General features: G+C 42.1%; 1 protein-coding gene across 3 annotated transcripts; it reads left to right on the forward strand.

Annotated features, from left to right (window-relative positions):
* The first annotated feature begins 2,438 nt into the window (after nt 1-2,438).
* On the forward strand, nt 2,439-7,412 carry LOC121929770. Of its 3 annotated transcripts, XR_006103737.1 has the most exons (7): nt 2,439-2,627; nt 2,784-2,865; nt 4,729-4,796; nt 5,011-5,049; nt 5,467-5,629; nt 6,418-6,496; nt 6,735-6,874. XR_006103737.1 is itself a non-coding variant. In XM_042465657.1 (6 exons), exons 1-6 carry the CDS (start codon nt 2,590-2,592, stop codon nt 7,266-7,268), a joined length of 924 nt encoding a protein of 307 aa, XP_042321591.1. In that variant the 5' UTR covers nt 2,446-2,589; the 3' UTR covers nt 7,269-7,412. The 3 variants fall into 3 exon arrangements, 2 of the variants coding, with proteins under 2 accessions (XP_042321591.1, XP_042321592.1); XM_042465657.1 differs by lacking the exon at nt 6,418-6,496 and having other exon boundaries at nt 2,446-2,627; nt 6,735-7,412; XM_042465658.1 differs by lacking the exon at nt 6,418-6,496 and having other exon boundaries at nt 2,560-2,627; nt 2,737-2,865; nt 6,735-7,412.
* The last annotated feature ends 10,327 nt before the right edge of the window (nt 7,413-17,739 follow it).

Here is a 17,739-nt window from a genome sequence, read left to right on the forward strand (position 1 = left end):
TCATTTGATAATCCATCTTCTCTCTTTCAGAGCCTCTCTTTATAAGTTCAGCTATCTTATCCTCATTTCTTGTTTCTTTTCATTCTAGCCATTTCAAACTTCTTTTCTTTTTCTTTCTTTCTTCCTTTTTAAGTCTGCCCATTCAAGTTTGATTTTTCCAAACTTCTAAATTTTTCTTGAAGGTTCAGAAATTGAGTGTCAAGGCTAGCCCCCATTTCTTCTCTTTCCAACTACTTCCCCATTCTGCGCATGTCGGAGGCTTGACGTGTTTTCAGGAGCCATGTTTTTAGTATTTCTCTTCAATTACTCAAAACTTTTACCTCAGGAAATACTTCTATCTGTTCCTCACTGTGTACTGAGGTGGCACTGAATTCTTAATAGCCTTAGTGATTCCGAACTTTACACCAAATTTTTACCTCAAAAATCACTCTCAAACTTAATTCCTAAGTGTGCTTTTTCTCCTTCTTCCCCTAGTCTCCTACAATTACCTAAGCAATTTTAATCTCAGAGACTAGGTATTATCTAGCATGGTCAGTCATCGAGTAATCTCTTAAAAATACCCTTTGTTATTTACCTCAGAGATTACTCCCCTGACACAAATGCCTAGATTTAAAGCTGTTGAACTTTCACTTTCAAGTTCAACCAAATATGGGTATCTGGTAATTCGCACTCAGACCCTGTAACTCAAGCCAACCTCAGCACCAGATTTTTCGGATCCACCACCGCTGCCACCATTAAGTGTGACAACCATTTATTTTCTTTCACTATATCTTTTTATCCCACCGCACGCCCAAAATATATAGGTGACTCCACTCTCTTAAAAAAACGCCACCAAAATAAATTACGTTTGTGTTAGGGTCCCCAAACTAAGGCAGACCCCTTAATAAACTCTCTGTTTCAATTACTGTATATTAATGATGATGATGATGAGATAATGTGGCTGTATTGTTAATTTTGGCAGACAAACTTTATTGAAATATATGAACTTATTGAAATAGGTGTTTCAAACAGACGTTACTTGGATAGTTTAATATAAACAATTGTTCAGAGACCGTATTTCGTAGATGTTACTACTTGTGTGCAAATCACTCAACTCTTTATAGTGCTACTGTTCTCAAGGACATTCACCGCCTTTTCTTGCTTAGGGTCCGAAGAGGCCGGAAGCTGCGCCAAAGCCACGTCATCCATAAGGACTGACTGCAGTTTTGGCACGGCTTCTGGCCTTTAAGATGCAGGAGTCATTTAAACAGCATACCCGCAGGTTGATTTCGCTTAAGATAATCTCAAAAAACATTGGAGTATCTATGAGTTTCTAAGCCCCCTCAAACTGAAACTTAAACCTCAGTTCCCCTCTGGAACTCATAACTAATGTCCATCAACTGGACTCAGCAGAACCCTGGTCGAAATTGCAACTGCACAATGGGCATTTCAACCTTTCCCTGGCCGCATTGGCTGTCAATATCCCAGCTCATCTGTTTTTTTGCTACAGGGACCATGACTGTATTCAGGCAGGGAAGGGCCTTGACCCCTCCTCCGGACGGTGACCAGGGCGTCCTCCTTTTCCAGGACACATTCAACCTCCTGACCAGGAGGAATTCCAAAATGTCCTCCATTACGAGCATGGCTAAGAAGCATGGATTTACATTATCTTGAAGTGGGGTGGGGAGGGGGGTTGGTTCTGTTTTCTACTAATGTCCTACATTTTCTATGAATGTTCTGCATTTCAGGGTGCGTGTCCAATGTGGCTTGACTGTCGCCCCAGCAGCCCCAGGCAGCATAGCCAGCGGCCAGGAATACTGGGAGTTGCAGTCGCAGCAATATCGGGCTGCACAACGTTCTAATATTAAATAAGTCAACCCGATTGCTCTGCATTGGCTTGCCTTAAGTGCAAATTCCCCTGCTCCCGAGAGACAGAGATGGAAAGCACTTCAGTGGAGGAGTGCCAAATTCATTCTTCTTTTCCTTTAAGGATCCCTCACAAATGAAGGAGGCACCCACAGAGGCAAAAACAAAGAGGAAGAAGGGGAATACAGGTATTGCCTTTCTTCCATCTCCATGGGCATGAGGGGCCATGGAGGGGGGCCCGTGGGTGGGCTTCTATTTAAGAAATATTTAATAATAATTTTTAATTTATATACGCTATTCCAAGATCATAGCGGTGAACAGCAGTAAGCTAATTAGTCAATAAGCTAATTTCCCCCCAACAGTCGGGTAACTCATTTTAAGCGACCCGAAGGAGGGCAAAGCCTGAGCTCGAGCTTGGGCCCTTGTGCTGGTCTTGACTCGCAACCTTGGTGTTTTGAGTGAATGCGGAAGTACAGGCATTTAACCAACTGCACCACCAGGGCGCGTATTTGGGGCTTTGTATTGACCCTCTCCTCCCAGCTTCCAGAAGGAACCCTTGGAGAAGAACATCACCCATAATGTCAATGAACCTGCCATCTTATGGGTAAGTTAGTGGTGGGAAAGTGGGGGATCCCCTTCTCCCCTTTCTTAGGGAAAGTTATTTGGGATCAGGGCCTCATGTAGCCTCTCTCATTTCCTCCTCCCTTGACTTTTTTACAGGATTTAGCAGGTGATACCTGCAGAATGGAGGATGAGTGTTACCCCTCTTCTGCTTCAGACAGGTAATTTGTTCTCACTTGGGAGGGATGGCTGCTATGGCTCCTCACTTTGGGGATGTGACTAAGTGCTTCTGGAATAAGCACTCCCATCCACAGTCCATTGGCTTCATAGGGATGCCCTTGTGGTCCCTTCATGGCCTTTTCCTGCCCTCATTCCAGACTTCTGGAGCAACAGAGGGCCTGCAGTGAGGAGGAGGACATTTCCCAGACGTTTGGCATGGAGAAGATTCGCTCTTTGTTGGTAAGGAAAGAGTCTGGCTGACCCCTAGAGGGGGTCCTATTATACACACACACACACACACACACACACACACAGGCGGACCTTGTTATCCGCTGGGGTTTGGTTCCAGGATCCCCAGTGTATAACAATATCCATGGATGTTCAAGTCCCATTAAATATAATAGCAGAGCAAAATGGTGTTACTTATATAAAAGGGCAAAATCAAGGTTTGCTATTTGGAATTTATACTTTTAATATTTAATATTTATACTATTAATATTTTCAAGCCATGGATGCTTGTAAAAAAAATCTGTTGATAAAAAGGGCTGTGTGTGTGTAAAGAGAGTTGTAGTGAAAAGACCGATTAGCCTAGCCTTAGCAACAGCCAATCACAAGCCAGTTAGTGTCAGCCAATGAGGTGCTGGAAGAGAAAGGTTAAAAATTCCATTTTGACAGTTGGGACTTTAGTTAGGGTTCTGCTGAGTCCGAGTGAAGGATGGAGTTTTAAGAGTTCCAGAGGGGAACTGAGGTTATAGCCAGAGATGAGGGCTTATAACCTAATAGATACTCCAGGTTAGGGAGTTATCTTGTGGAAACAACTTGCAGGTTATATTTTGACTGAGTGGCAGGATAGGGCTTAGGAAAACTAAGGGGTTATTTCCACTATGGTTTAAACTGGATCATACTGAACCATGATCCAGTTTAAACCACCATCGTCCCCACTTGGGAATCAGTTTAGAACCAATTCAGCAAGGGGGGGCATGGTTTTCCCCCATTTATGCCGTGTCAAAAAGACACTGGGTTTTTCCATTCCTTTTGGGTTGAACTGATATATTTTGAAATAAATTGTTTCAGCCCAATGGGAACCAGGTGGATTCAAATCCACCTTGGGAGTCCCCCCTCCCCACAGCTTGCCTGGCCTCTCCACCCAGCCTCTTACCTCTCTGCCTTGCCTCTCTGCCTCTGGCCTTCTTCCACCGCCTCCTACCTCCAGCTGCACAAGAAGGCCACCCCCACTCCTCCTCCCCCTCCTTCAGCAGTGAAGAAGATTTCGGCCAGAACCAGGCCCATCCTGGTGCCAGCACCAAGGCCTATGGGCCCTGCGCCGCCATGCTGTTGCGCCAGATACTGGCAGCAGGGGATGATGGGAGAGGCAGTCCAGGCTGCCCACAAAGCCTCTGGCAGGACCCCACAGGGCAAGTGGCCCAGGAGGAGGAGGAGGGACACTTAAATGAGGCCATGGGCAGCCTTCTCCTGGGCCCCTTGGAACAGGGCTTCACTGAGGAGGCCCAGGTGCCTGATCCGCATTAATGAAATCATCACAAATAGTGGGAATGAAGGTCTTTGCTGATCTGATTCATCAGTTCGGATCAGGAACTGAATTACGTGGTAAGTGTGAATAGGCCCTAAGCAAGAGAAAAGGACAGGATGAATGTCCTTGAGAACTGGTAACATTGACACACAGTGAAGAGTTGACTGTTTTGTAGCAACGGTGACATCTAAGAGATACAAGTGCCTGAACCAACAATTATTTATATTAAATATATTCAAGTAACATATATTTGAAGCACCTGTTTAATAAATTTTATATTTTATTTTTAAATAAAGCTTGGCTTCATTTTCAATGGCATTCATGTTACCATCATCCCTACACAGTAGGTCAAAACCAGAGCGTTTTTAAAAGGGTCAGCTCAAGTTTGCAGACCCACTCTCATATAAGCATTAATTTTGATGGCAGTTTAAAGAGAGGGTGCATAATATAACTTTGGTGACAGCGGTGGGATAATAAGGCCCAGGTTGCTGTCATCTAAAAGAAACTTAATATGGTAATTTAAGTGGTCATTACAAGAGTCTTGATGGCTTTCACTTCTGTCCTCCCTGCAGCCACTGATTTTCAGGATACAGAAGACTGGACCATGGATGATGACATCTGTAGAGAGGAGAATGGCCAGGTACTCAGAGTGTAGTTAACAACAAGAAAAGGGAGGGAGGGCTGCTGTAATGCCTCCTGGAGAAATGATTGGGTGCTTCTGGAAGAAGCACTCTTTTCCATGTCCATAAGGATGCCCTTGTGGTACCCTCAGTGGGTTGTCTGGAGCATCCTTCTGGCCCCACTGGTGGACAGAAGGTGTCACTTTTCATGACTTTTTCCTGCTCTCATTTCAGACTTATGGAGCCACAAGGGGCCTGCGCTAAGTTAAGCCGGTAAGGAAAGAGTCTTGCAAACCACAGAGGGGTCTCATCTTTTGACCTCCTGTACCTACTGCAGGGTGCCCAATAGTGTCCTGAGAAGGGACCATGATCTTAGGTCAGGCAGTGAAGGATCCTGGCCTCCTCCTTTTCCAGGATTTTTCAACCTCCTGACAAGGAGGAATCCCAAAATGTCCTCTTTTATGAGCATGATGAAGAGGCCCATTGAGCAGGGTGGCCATGACACCTTCCAGGACATGTCCAATGTTTCAACCTCCTGACCAGGAGGAGAGGGCACCAATGGAACCTCTTCCATCATAACAAATAAAGCTAATGCACACCCAAGCAAATAAACTTGCTCAGCATGTTTCAAGGCTTGTCACATACAGCAGATGGCAGTTATCTAATTTCTTCCCTCTCCCCTCCCTCCAGAAAAGAAGGTTCTGCATCATCTTTGCAAGACGTTCTGCCAGCTGAACACTTCAGTAGCCGAAGAAGTTGCAGACACATTGGCCCAAGGGCATTTGGAACTTGTCTTGGACCATTATTTAGAATCACCTGTAAGGAGCATGCCCTGTTCTTCCTCTTGGGCAAGGTAAATGAGGGCTCTTGGTTGGCTCAGCACAAAGATTATTACTTTATGAGGAAGGTGAGGACATCACCCAGAAGGGGTCTTTCCTGCTGACCCTCCCATGGCTGCTCTACACAGAGCATTCCCATCTGTGCCTTGTCTTTGGGAGTTGGGGAGAAGGGCCAGGTGAACCTCTCTCTTTCCCGATTGTCTGCAATCAGTACTCTTATTGGCCTGTTACAGACAGCCAAAATAAAGCTGCTTCGAGTCACAGTGGAGGTATGGTGTTTCAATGATACATGCATCCTAAGAGTCCAGAAGCCACACCAAAGCCACACTTCAGTCCTTTGGCTTTGGCGCGACTTCTGGACTCTTAGGACGCATGCATCATTGAAACACCATACCTCCACTGTGACTCGAAGCAGCTTTATTTTGGCTGTCTGTAACAGGCCATTGAGGCCAGAATCACCTTCTCAGCTCAGACGAGGGTGATCAAAGCCATTGAGCTGATCATAAGAGACGTCACTGATGATAAGACACTAAAGCTCTGGGTCCCATTCATCTCTAATGTCTTGTTGTATGCTGTGGTCATGTATGAATCCAGTCTCCATGATGAGACCTGCAAGAAGTTCAGAGACTACATGTCAGTAGAGTAAGTTGTGTTACAAGAACAAGCTGGGGGAGAAATGGTCAGTGGAGTTTCTAATCCACTGGATGGGGCTAGATGGAGGAATGCAAATCTCTCTACTGAGCAAACAGGATTTTCTGTCTCCTCTGGCCTTAGTGAGGTGATATTCACTCTCTCTTTGCAGGGAATTAATTCACATTATTAATACTTTGTTGACCAAGTTCATGCCACAATTCAGTCCTTCCTTGATGCCACCCATCATGGTGAGTCTTGGTTCCTTCTCTCTGGGGGAGAGGGCCTTGGCTTTCCCCTTTCCCCAACCACTGAGCTGTGGTGATCCCTCCACCCCAAAATAAAGGGAGAAAGGGATTATTCGCAGCGTTACTGGGGAAACAATAGAGGATGTCTGTATCAGTTGGAGAATGCCCATTTGGTATATTACAACCAGTGGGCTTCAAATGAGAAGTCAAAAACTTCTCTGCTTTCTCTGTTCTCTTTCAGGAAAATGATCCCACTGCTCCTGCAGGACCGAAAGACTATTTACTCCTGAAAGGGAAGATATGTACTGTAAGCCTTAACACCTGGCCAAGGGATGCCACCAGAAGACTCCTGCAGGTCCCTCTTAGGAAGGCTTCTCCAAGGATCATTTACCCGGGCAAAGAGGATGGCAGCCCAGCAATGCTCCAGTCTCAGTTGGCAATGTCCTTTCCCCTACTAGTAGCAGTAGTAGTATCATCAGGCTGGCCTTCAGAGAACCTCAGGAAGCAGCTCCCTGGTGCTGTGGCCAAGGCCCTTCTGGTGCTGGTGCACTCGCGGCGTCACTTCCGGCTTGCGATGTCCAGACACTATGCGTCTGCGACATCAAGATGGCGGCGCCCATGTGGACAGGCACCGCCATTTTGTACGGACTCAGTCCATATTAGGATTGAGGGGCATCAGGAAGTGACGCCCCTTTCTAACCCTAGCACGCCCTTTCCTAACCCTAACACACACTATAGGCGCGTCTGTAACGCGCCTGTAATTATTAATTTCTAAAATGTATCGTTGCTAGCCTTTTTTTGTTAATTCTGTGTATTCTTTGTTATTTCTTTGTATTTACTTTATTGTATAATAATAATTAATAATAATATATAATGAATTTTTCTTCTTCTAACTTGTAAATTTAAATAAATAAATCTGTTTTCCATCTTTACACTTTGGTGTCTCTTTGGAGTCATTTTTGGGGGGGGAGTGAAGGAGAGTAGCCCATGAATGTACAGTCGCCCCTTGGGACTCATGGAGGATCCGTTCAGCCCCCCCACCCCAGGGTTGTGTATTTTCAAGCCCCATTCAAACGAAGGGGGTAAGGGAAATAAAAGTGGCCAGTCACACTCTCTCAGCCTCAGAGGATGGTAAGGGCAAACCCCCTCTGCACAAACTTTGCCAAGAAAACCCCACGATAATTTCGCTTAAGGATTGACATAAGTTGGAAATGACTTGAAGGCACAGCAACAACAGCCCCAGACCGCCCCTCCCAGGCCCAGCAAGGCCTTCCAGGTCCTATAGGGAGACCTGCGCTGCCTCTCTTCTGTCCTCCTCCGGAGCTCTCTCTCTAGTCTCAGCTTGGCTGAATGGAAAGGCGCCTGCTCCTCTGCCTAGCCCCAATGGAGATGGAGGAGCTGGAAGCCCACCCCTGGGCTGCAGCCTCTCCCACACACAAACATGGATGCTGCTCTGCCTCTGTTGGGAAGGGCAGGCCGAGGCAGAGAGCCAAGGACCAGGAGTATGGCCATCCAGGGGCATTAAGCAAAGGCGGGACGGGATATTCCTAAAGGCTGGAAAACCAGGAATGTCCCACCAGAACCTGGGAAATGGCAACCCTATCCAGGGAACAAAACATTGCTTTACAGTAAAGTACAGCAACACCTACCATCCACAAAAGGGTGATACCTTTATTCTGCCAGCCCAAATGCACAATTTGTCATGTGTTTGGTGCCTTTGGGTTGGCCAGATAAAGGTATCACTCTTTTGTGGATTGTGGGTGTTGTACTGAGGCCAGCCATCAGCACAGAACAATACACATGCAAATCACTCCTGCATTCCCAGGCTCACACAGTATATATAGACCCACTTTTTCCAGGCAAGCATTCTCTGAAGATGCCAGTGAAACATCAGGAAGAAAATTTTCTAGAACATGGCCACATAGCCCAAAAAACCCACAAAAACCCATGGATGCCAGCCATAAAAGCCTTCGACTTCATATATGATGTACTATTTTGAGGATTGGACTAGGACTCTGGAGACCAGGGTTTGATTCCCAGCTCGGCCATAGAAACCCACTATGTGACCTTGGGCAAGTCACACTCTCTCAGCCTCAGGGGCTGGCAATGGCAAACCCCCTCTGAATAAACTTGCCAAGAAAAGCCCATGATAAGGTCGCCTTGGGGTTACTTTTTTATATACGGCAACATTTTATTAACAGCTGCATGGCATGACCCTCCCTGAAGTGGACTTGTGGCACGACATTCTGCAATACTTACTGCACTGAACACTATTTGTGTCTTTATATTTGCACTAAAAATGTGCGATGCAATTTATTTTTGGTCTTTACAATATATTCTGTCTGCTTGATCTTTGACACCACTTTATGCTCAATGTTATGGGATTCTGGAAACTGTAATTTTGTGAGACATTTAGCCTTCTCCGTCAGACAGCTCTAGTGCCACAAACTACAGTTCCCAGAATTCCATAGCATTGAGCCAGGGCAGTTAAAGTGGTGTCAAAATGGATTATTTCTGCAGTGAGGTTATCTCCAGGACTCTTTTACACTACACAATGATAGCACTATGGTTGCACTTTAACTGCCATGACTGTATCTGATGGCCTCCTGGGAATTGTAGTTTGGAGAGCTCTGTGGCTGAGAACTCCTCTCCCCACAAATTCCCAGGATTCCATAGGATGGAATGAAGTGGAATCATAGCAATCGTAGTACTTTATTTGGCTGCATCCACACTACATTTATAATCCTGTTTCACACCACTTTAACTGTCATAGCTCCATCCTGTGGAATTGTGGGAATTGTAATTTTGTGTCAACTACAATTCCCAGAATTCCATAGCATTGAGCCATGGCAGTTAAAGTAATGTCAAACCAGATTATTTCTGCAGTGTAGATTCAGCCAATTGTGTAGTGCAAAAGGACTTCCAGATATTGAAAGGACCCAACCTACCAAAAGGAAAGAGGTTCTTTTTCTTGTTCAGACTTTAGTCCTCATCTGCACTGCAAAAACAATGCAGTTTGACACTGCTTTAACTGCCATGGCTCAAAGCTATGGAATTCTGGAATTTGCTGCTTTGTGAGATGCTTAACCTTCCCTGTCAGAGACCTCTGGTGCCACAACTAACTACAAATTCCAGAATCCCATAGCATTGAGCCATGGCAGTGAAAGTGTTGTGAAACTACATTGTTTCTGCAGTGCTCCTGAGGCCTTAATTACAGGTTGAGTATCCTTTATCTGAAATGCATTGAGACAGAAGGATTTTGGAATTTATTTGTTTTTATTTGTTTTTATTTGTTTTTATTATTATTATTATTATTATTATTATTATTATTATTATTATTAATTATTTTGGTCATTGACCAGCAAATTGTTTTTATTTATTTGTGTTAAATTGGAATGTCTACTTTTGCATATACGTATATAATGAGATATCTTGGAGATGGGACCCAAGTTTAAACATAAAATGAATTTATGTTTCATATACACTCAGAAGATAATTTGATACAGTATTTTGAATAACTGTGTGCATGAAAAAAAGTTGATGTCCATTGAGCCATCAGAAAGCAAAGGTACCACTATCTCAGCCATCAAAGAAAATAAATGTTATTAATATTTTTATTTTAGACGTCAGAATTCCATATAAGGGAAACTCAACTTGTATGTTAAGGACCAAAGATGCTGAGGTCTCAGCAGTACATATAAAACAATGTGATGCTTTTGTAGTTTTAAAAAAAAAGCTGGAGACTTGCACCATGATTGCGCTTCTCTTACCAGTTTATTTTGGATTTTGTTAGTATTAATTTTGGAGGGAGGAGATCACAGATCTCTTGTGCAGGAAATTGGGCATAGTGATCTCTAGCTCACAATTCAGTTTATGGAAGAGTTTTGAAATAATGAACTATTATCAGCTAGCTTCAAGAGATAGGCATCGATGACCACAGTGCGAAGGTCCCCAGATTTGTGGGGACATCTGAATAAATTAAAATGTGGTTTGTGTGTGCGTATATTTTCCCATCAGTGGCAGTGCATGATGCCCCAATTTATTTAATCTGTAGCCAATGTGGTGTTGTGGTTTGAGCGTTGGACTGTGATTCTGGAGACCAGGGTTCGAATGGCAGGTTGGCCACGAACCCCACAGGGTGACCTTGGGCAAGTCACACCCTCTCAGCTTCAAAGGAAGGCAATGGCAAACCTTCTCTGAACAAATCTTGCCAAGAAAAACCCATGATAGGTTCACCTTAGGGTCGCCATAAGTCAAAAATGACTTAAAGGCACAGCAACATCAACAACAACAAACACCACTTTGAGCTCCCTGGATGAAAGGTGGGATATTAATGCAAGAAATCAACAAATAAATTTTAGATCTAGCAATCTGGCTTTTGTGCTCTGTGGAGTACTGGAGTTGTACTGTATTGCCATGTAGCTTTTTTTTTTCCTACAGAGAATTCTACATGAAGCAAATTTCTGAACACATCAAAAGCTTGTAATATTCTCTCACCCACAGAAAGCCAGGCCTAAAATTAAGATGTAATTTCATTCTGTTAGTGCATTAGTTGCTTAGGAAACCTACCCTTGCTGCAATGAGTCAATTAAAAGTGTTACTGCACTCTGTTTTCTTTAGCCATATTCTTTTGCTTGAGTTATTAAGTTTAGGAGCATTTACAAACTGGCTTCAGTTTCCACCTCCCACCCCTTATCTTTAAGGAACATGCAGCTGCCACTTTTTCATCTTCTTGGCTTGGATGCTCTGTATCTAACAGTAGTGTGGTAGGAGGAAAGCCAGCCAGTGACACTTTCAACAATTTTCTGTACTAAAATATGTTATATTCATACAAGTCAGGGGTGCACAACTTTTTCATCCCTAAGGATGCAGCATGGTATAGTGGTTTGAACATTAGACTATGACTCTGGAGATCAGAGCTCGATTCCCTTGGGCAAGACACACTCGCTCAGCCTCAGAGGATGGCAGTGGCAAACCCCCTCTAAAGACAAGCCCCCTCTAAAGACAACCTGACAAGAAAACCCTAAGAAAACCTTAGGTCATTATAAGTCAAAAATGATTTGGAGGCACACAACAACAATGAAAATGGAGGAATAGTGATCACATGTATACAGTACATACATCCCCGTTATTTTTTAACTTGCTAGGAAGGAATGAGATCTTTCTTGGAAAGAGTAACAGCAATCAATTAGTTTTCAAACAATGGAATGTCAAGAATCCATGGACTGAAAATATTCCAAATTATATAAGTTCCAAAGAGCAAAGCTTGATCTTGCCATTTTATATAAGGGACACCATTTTACTAGGCTATTTTATTTAATGGTACTTAAGCATCCATGGGTTTTGGGATCCATGGAGGGTCTTGGAATCAAACCCCAGTGGATACCAAGGGCTCACTGTTAAAGCCTGCTGAGCCAAGTCATTCCTCAGTTCACTTAGAATGATGTTAAATATTAAGGACTTGTACTGCATTGCCACTCCCAAGAAAGAGAAAAGAGCATGTCAGAGTCATTTTTCTCCATCTACTGTTCATTTCAATCCCCTATGGTCATCCTGCAGTATCAGTCCCAATGAGCACACCATTTTACAACATATGTGAAGGCAGCTTGCTGTCTTGTGGAGAACTTCTCCTCTTGCCCACTTGGTGAGCTGTCTTTCCCAATTGTACTGTCCCTGATCCATAGACAGAATAAAACCAGGCAAAATGTCTGGCTACTCTACGCAAGTCAGCAACAACAAGCTAGAAATCCCTATTACATGACTAGGGTTGTCAGAGTGAAAACTGGAGACATGGTTATTCATATGAATTTCAGCAGGTGTGGCTTGCTTCTTAGTAGTGTGACAAAGAGCCTCTGGTGAAATTCTACACAGCATTAATGGTATAGGAGCTGTCTCCATTTTTCACTCCGGCAACCGTACACATGACATTTCAAATATCCATGACTATGAGGTAGAAGAGAAATTCTCCACCTCTTTCTCTCTCCAGAAAGTATTGGATCCACCATAATGCCATGCTTCACAACTCTACTCAGGCTAAGCAATTCAGATACCAAGGCCATGAATAGCTCAGGGAGACTGAGTATCTGTTTCTTGGGGTGGATGTCTCATTTTGCCTAATGGTAGAGCCAGCTTTTTCATTTTGAGAAACAAAATCATGTTGTCATGTGTGCTGACATGGAAACAAATCAGTATTAACATTTAATTGGGGTGCGGCTGAAAAAATTCAATTTAGCTGCAGCCATTTGCAGGGTGTTCATCAATTATTTAAGGCCACTTAATTTTAGGACCACCTAGGAACAAGAATGTCTATCTTAGAAATGAATTATGTGGCACTTCTGATTATTGTGCACCTCTCAACATGGTTCTTGGTATGTATTTGAGGTTTTCCTGTGGGGGTGAAATTAAATGGTTATTTTTCTGTTTCCAAAGAATAAGTTATTCATTCCATTTCTTTTTCTTTTTTGGCAGCAATGTACTGGGTACTATTTCACGAGAACACGAGTGTCTTAATATGAATTAATATTTCTACAGCTATTATTTGGAAGCCATAAAATCACCCTGACAGGATACAGGAGAGATTTCTATAAACTGATGTGTTTGTTCCTATTGATCCCTTTTTTAGACAAAGGGTTGTCTCACTTGGTTGAATATCTTCTGGTTCTCTTAAGCAGGGATATTGGACCAAAGTAGTCATTGCATAAATGCATATGTAATCTTGACCAGAGGGGCAGATTTTTTAAAAAAGTAAATAGAATGTATAGATTCATTCCATGGCACTACTGTAATATTTAAAGGCCAACAACCAAATAGATGAAGCTAATAGATTTCTACTTGTTTGGCATCTCTAATTCCAGCCACATCTAATGTGACAGCAACATGAACTAATACAGGTCTTCTGAAATCCCTGTAGAGGAAAGGATGGGAGAGGTTTAATGCACATTTGGGCAGACATAAGGGAGGTGTTGACTCCTTCCTTATAGAATCATAGAATCTTGAAAAGGATTATCATTACTTCATTCTTACAAAGGATATCATGTCCCATTTTACTCTACTCAGGGGTCTGGCTTGAATGGACCATTTGGAAGTGAGACTCTCAGAATTGAAATATTCCAATAATACCAGGTGGCTTCAGCAGCTCAGTTCGGACCAAGTCACCTTTCTCAGTAATATGTAGTACTAGGTAATACATGCTGAAATTGTTTCTGACAGTAACTGACTGCTGTATTATATTTACATTGCATCATTCTCAGTTGGAAACCCTGTAGCTCAAGATCAAAAAACCCTGTAGCTCGTGATTTTCATTAGTGTTTTCTCATTTTCTCCTGCAGCAAACAGCTATCTCCCCTCCACTGTAATTTACACAGAGAGATAAATTACACTGGTACCCCGGGATACGAATGCGCCGCGTTACGAAATTTCCGGGTTACGAAAAAAATCCATTAAAAAAACTGTTCCGGGTTACGAAGGTTATTTCGGGTTACGAAAAATTTTTTGGTGCTTTTCGGCGCTTTTTCGCACCAAATCGCGGCTTTCGCTATTAACGCCTATGGGGCTTCGGCTTGCGAATGCTTTTCGGGTTACGAATGGCGCCGCGGAACGAATTAATTTCGTAACCCGGGGGAGCCCTGTATGTAGCTCATTTTTGTTTGATGTTATTTAACGCAGGCTCCTCTGATCCAGTCCAATGTAAGTTTGCATGGAAGTAATTCCCCCACTAAATCATGTGTAGGCTTACTGCTATGTATATGTGTATAAGATGGCAGTTGTGCAGCATCAAACTATGCATTTTACACAGAAATAAGCCTCAATGTTCAATGATGATTCACTGCCACAAACATCTGTGTAAAATTGCAAAAAATTAACAGGACAATTCTATGCCTGTTTTCTTGGAAATAAGTTCCATTTTGTTGACTAATATTTGCTATAATGGGAACACAAGATTGCAGACTTGGGCCCTGTACAGACAGGCCAAAATAAAGCTGCTTCAGGTCACTTCCAGTCCTTAGGACTGGAGCATGGCTTTGGCACTGCTTCTGGCCTCTTAGGATGCATGCATCATTTAAACAGTGTACCTCCAAAATGACCCAAAGCAGCTTTATTTTGGCCTGTCTGTATGGGCTCTTAGAGTCCATCTACACTGCAGAAATGATCCAGTTTGACACCAATTGTCTTGGTTCAGTGCTAGAGAATCCTGGGAAATGTTGTTTGTTGTGGCACCAGAGGTCTCTGACAGTGCAGTTGTGAAACCTGGTCCAAATAAATGTCTCATAAAAGTTTCCAAGATTCCCTAACAATGAGCTAGGGCAGTTAAAACTGTCTCAAACTGGATTATTTCTTGGACCTTAAGTCTTATACCATAGATGACTACTGTTGCTTTTGAATCTTTGTGTTGTTTTATGTTTTCAGTTTGTTTCCAACTTATGGCAACTCTAAGGTTATGATATTTTCTTGGGGAAATTTCTTGAGAGGGAGTAGTTACTCAAAATACGACGGTCCCAGGAGGGCACCCACAATTAATATTTAAATAGGGGAATTTTATTAGTTTAAAGTAAAGTAACTGAGAGGGCTTGGGCAACTCAAAGTAAGGATCAAGCCTGTGTGCACAGGTTCCGACAATTGGAACTCCAGAGTGCCAGCTTAAATAGTTTTAATTGTACTGTTGAGTCCTAGTTCTGGGGAAAGAGTGGGATACTATTATTATTATTATTATTATTATTATTATTATTATTATATGAATTGAAAGAAGGAAATCACCACTCATGCAAAGACATTCACTCATTCATTCATTTTAGAAGTAACAATATACAAGATGGTAGAATCTCATTCTTTCCCAGGTCAAGCTTTATTGCATGATTTACTGCTGACACACTATTGCAACCTAGCACTGAATGTCTGTCTTTCTCCAGCCCTCCTTCACCATGCTGTCAATGTCAATGATGCAAGAAAACTTCAGGATAAACACAAGACAAGGAAAGGCAGGAGCTGGGCTGTTGTTGTGTAAAAAGACTATAAAAAGGAGGCAAATTGGTTACATCACATGAAGAAATGGGATTTTAAAATCGACTTTTGCAGGTTATTTTCTGGATGCATTGGCGTAAATGAGAAATAATGCAACATTCATCCGAACACAAAGTCGACAAAACACACTCCTTTTTTATTTTTGGGAAGTTCCCAAAGGTAAAAAGGAACGTTTTGTCGACTTTGCATTCAGATGAATGTCATGTTGTTTCTCATTGATGCCAATGTTGTCTGAAAAACTACCCACTTTTGTGGTTGTTTCTAGTTTCTGTTCAGGTTAACCCCGAACGTTGTGTTAAAAAGAACCTGCTTTTGCTGGGTTTTTTTTTAAACTTTAAATCTAGTTTCTGCATGGGATACATCCCGTGTGATAAACTCCATTGACTTTGTTCATTGAAGAATGCCTATATTGGGGTAAAATGAAGGGGAAAGCTTCACTTGCTAAGTATTTTTACAAAGGCAGTGGTGATTCTGAAAATGAATGGAACTGGAAATCTGCAGGTAGTTTTGTATTCCTCCTGCCTTTAAAAGCTGCAGGCAAATATGACGTTTAGATTTCCATTCTTGCAGCTGATTTTGTCTTAAGGGCATAAATGCAATGCACATTCATACTAAGATTTCCTCTTTCAGCTGCAATCACTGGAATAATTTTCTCATATAAAACTAGTAGCCCAGACCAATGCATGTTAACCCTGAAGTGAGTCCCACTTAATTTGTTTTGACTTCTGAGTGAATATAGGATTGTGTGGCTCTTTTTTCTAGTATGGGTATCTATCCCTATCCTTTGCCAATTCTTATCTGTTTTAGTAGCTAAATTTACTTAAAAGCAATATGCTTATGATAGTGGGAAGGAAACATGCAAAGGAAAAAAATCCGACTGAAATAGATCTTCACCAGCCACACCAGAAATCATTTTGCTGTTATATACATTCAAGTCCAGTAATAATGCAAAAAAGGAAGAATACATAGCTGATCCACAGCATTTTTCATACAGGATGGGTTGAAAGACCAGGAATCCTCTGAGATTCCATATCTGTGTTTCTGTCTCTCCAAACAAATGGTTCAGAATGCAGTGGTTTACTATGCCTTGAAGACATATCAGTCTCCTTGCATCCTTTTTGATACCACAGTAAGAAAACCAGTTCGTTCCAAAGGGGCAACAATGTGAATCTTCTATTTAATTCTGCCACACCAATAAATCACAATTGTGCTTTTAAAAAACTATTTCAGGCTACGACTATTGAAATGTACTGAACCACTGATTTATAAAATTAAACACATTTCCTGATTAATGCCCAGTCTCTGTCAGGGGAGCACAGAATTAACTCAACCATACAAATGTCTGTTCATGTCCAATCCAAATTCTTATCTTCAGCAAGTCTGAACTCACTTTATCAAAATGGGGGACCAGTACCGTAGTGATCATAATGTAGTGAGCACCAGAGAGCATTTTCATCAGCTGCACCAATGTACTGGAATAAACTTCCAGAAGAACTTCGGATGACCTCCACATTGGACGCCTTCAAAAAGGCTTTAAAGACCCACCTCTCCCGATTAGCATTCCCTTCGGACTCCTTATAGAGACTGTCTCCCCTGATATAAATGGTTAATTACAATTGATAGATTCCATGTTTGTTTTATTGATGTTCGGTTTTTACTGGTTTTTATTGATAGATATATTGAGATGTTGTTTTTATGATGTGAAAGTTTTAAATGATTCTGTGAACTGCTTTGATCGACTCAGAAGAGCAGTATATAAATAAAGCATATTATTATTATTATTATTATTATTATTAGTGGAGGATAGGTTCAAAGGGTTGAAGTGGCAAGGGTTTTTATTAGTTAATTAGCAAGGACAATAATAGCATCTGCTATCTATCTTATGTTTTCTTATGTTATGAGGAACGACTTAGCAAGCTGGGTATGTTTACTGTATATACTCATGTATAAGCCTAGAAATTTAGATAAAAAAATTGACCCAAAAAACCTGAGTCGACTTATTCATGAGTCAATGTAAGTACTGTATCTTAGCTCTTATTTAAAAGAAGGAGCCATCACCTGGTGAAAAGCAAGAGTACAATCTGTCCTGGAAGCGCTGACCCTCTCTACTCTCTCATCCATCCAGCCTTAAGAGTAAGCACAAATAGTTAATTCTGCTGGAATTTTGTAAGTTCTTTGACATTGTTTCACTTTGCTTCATCCTTTAGATCCTTTGCCATATGCCCCTA

This window comes from Sceloporus undulatus, chromosome 4 (genome assembly GCF_019175285.1).
Source record: "Sceloporus undulatus isolate JIND9_A2432 ecotype Alabama chromosome 4, SceUnd_v1.1, whole genome shotgun sequence".
NCBI classification, from domain to species: Eukaryota; Metazoa; Chordata; class Lepidosauria; order Squamata; family Phrynosomatidae; genus Sceloporus; species Sceloporus undulatus.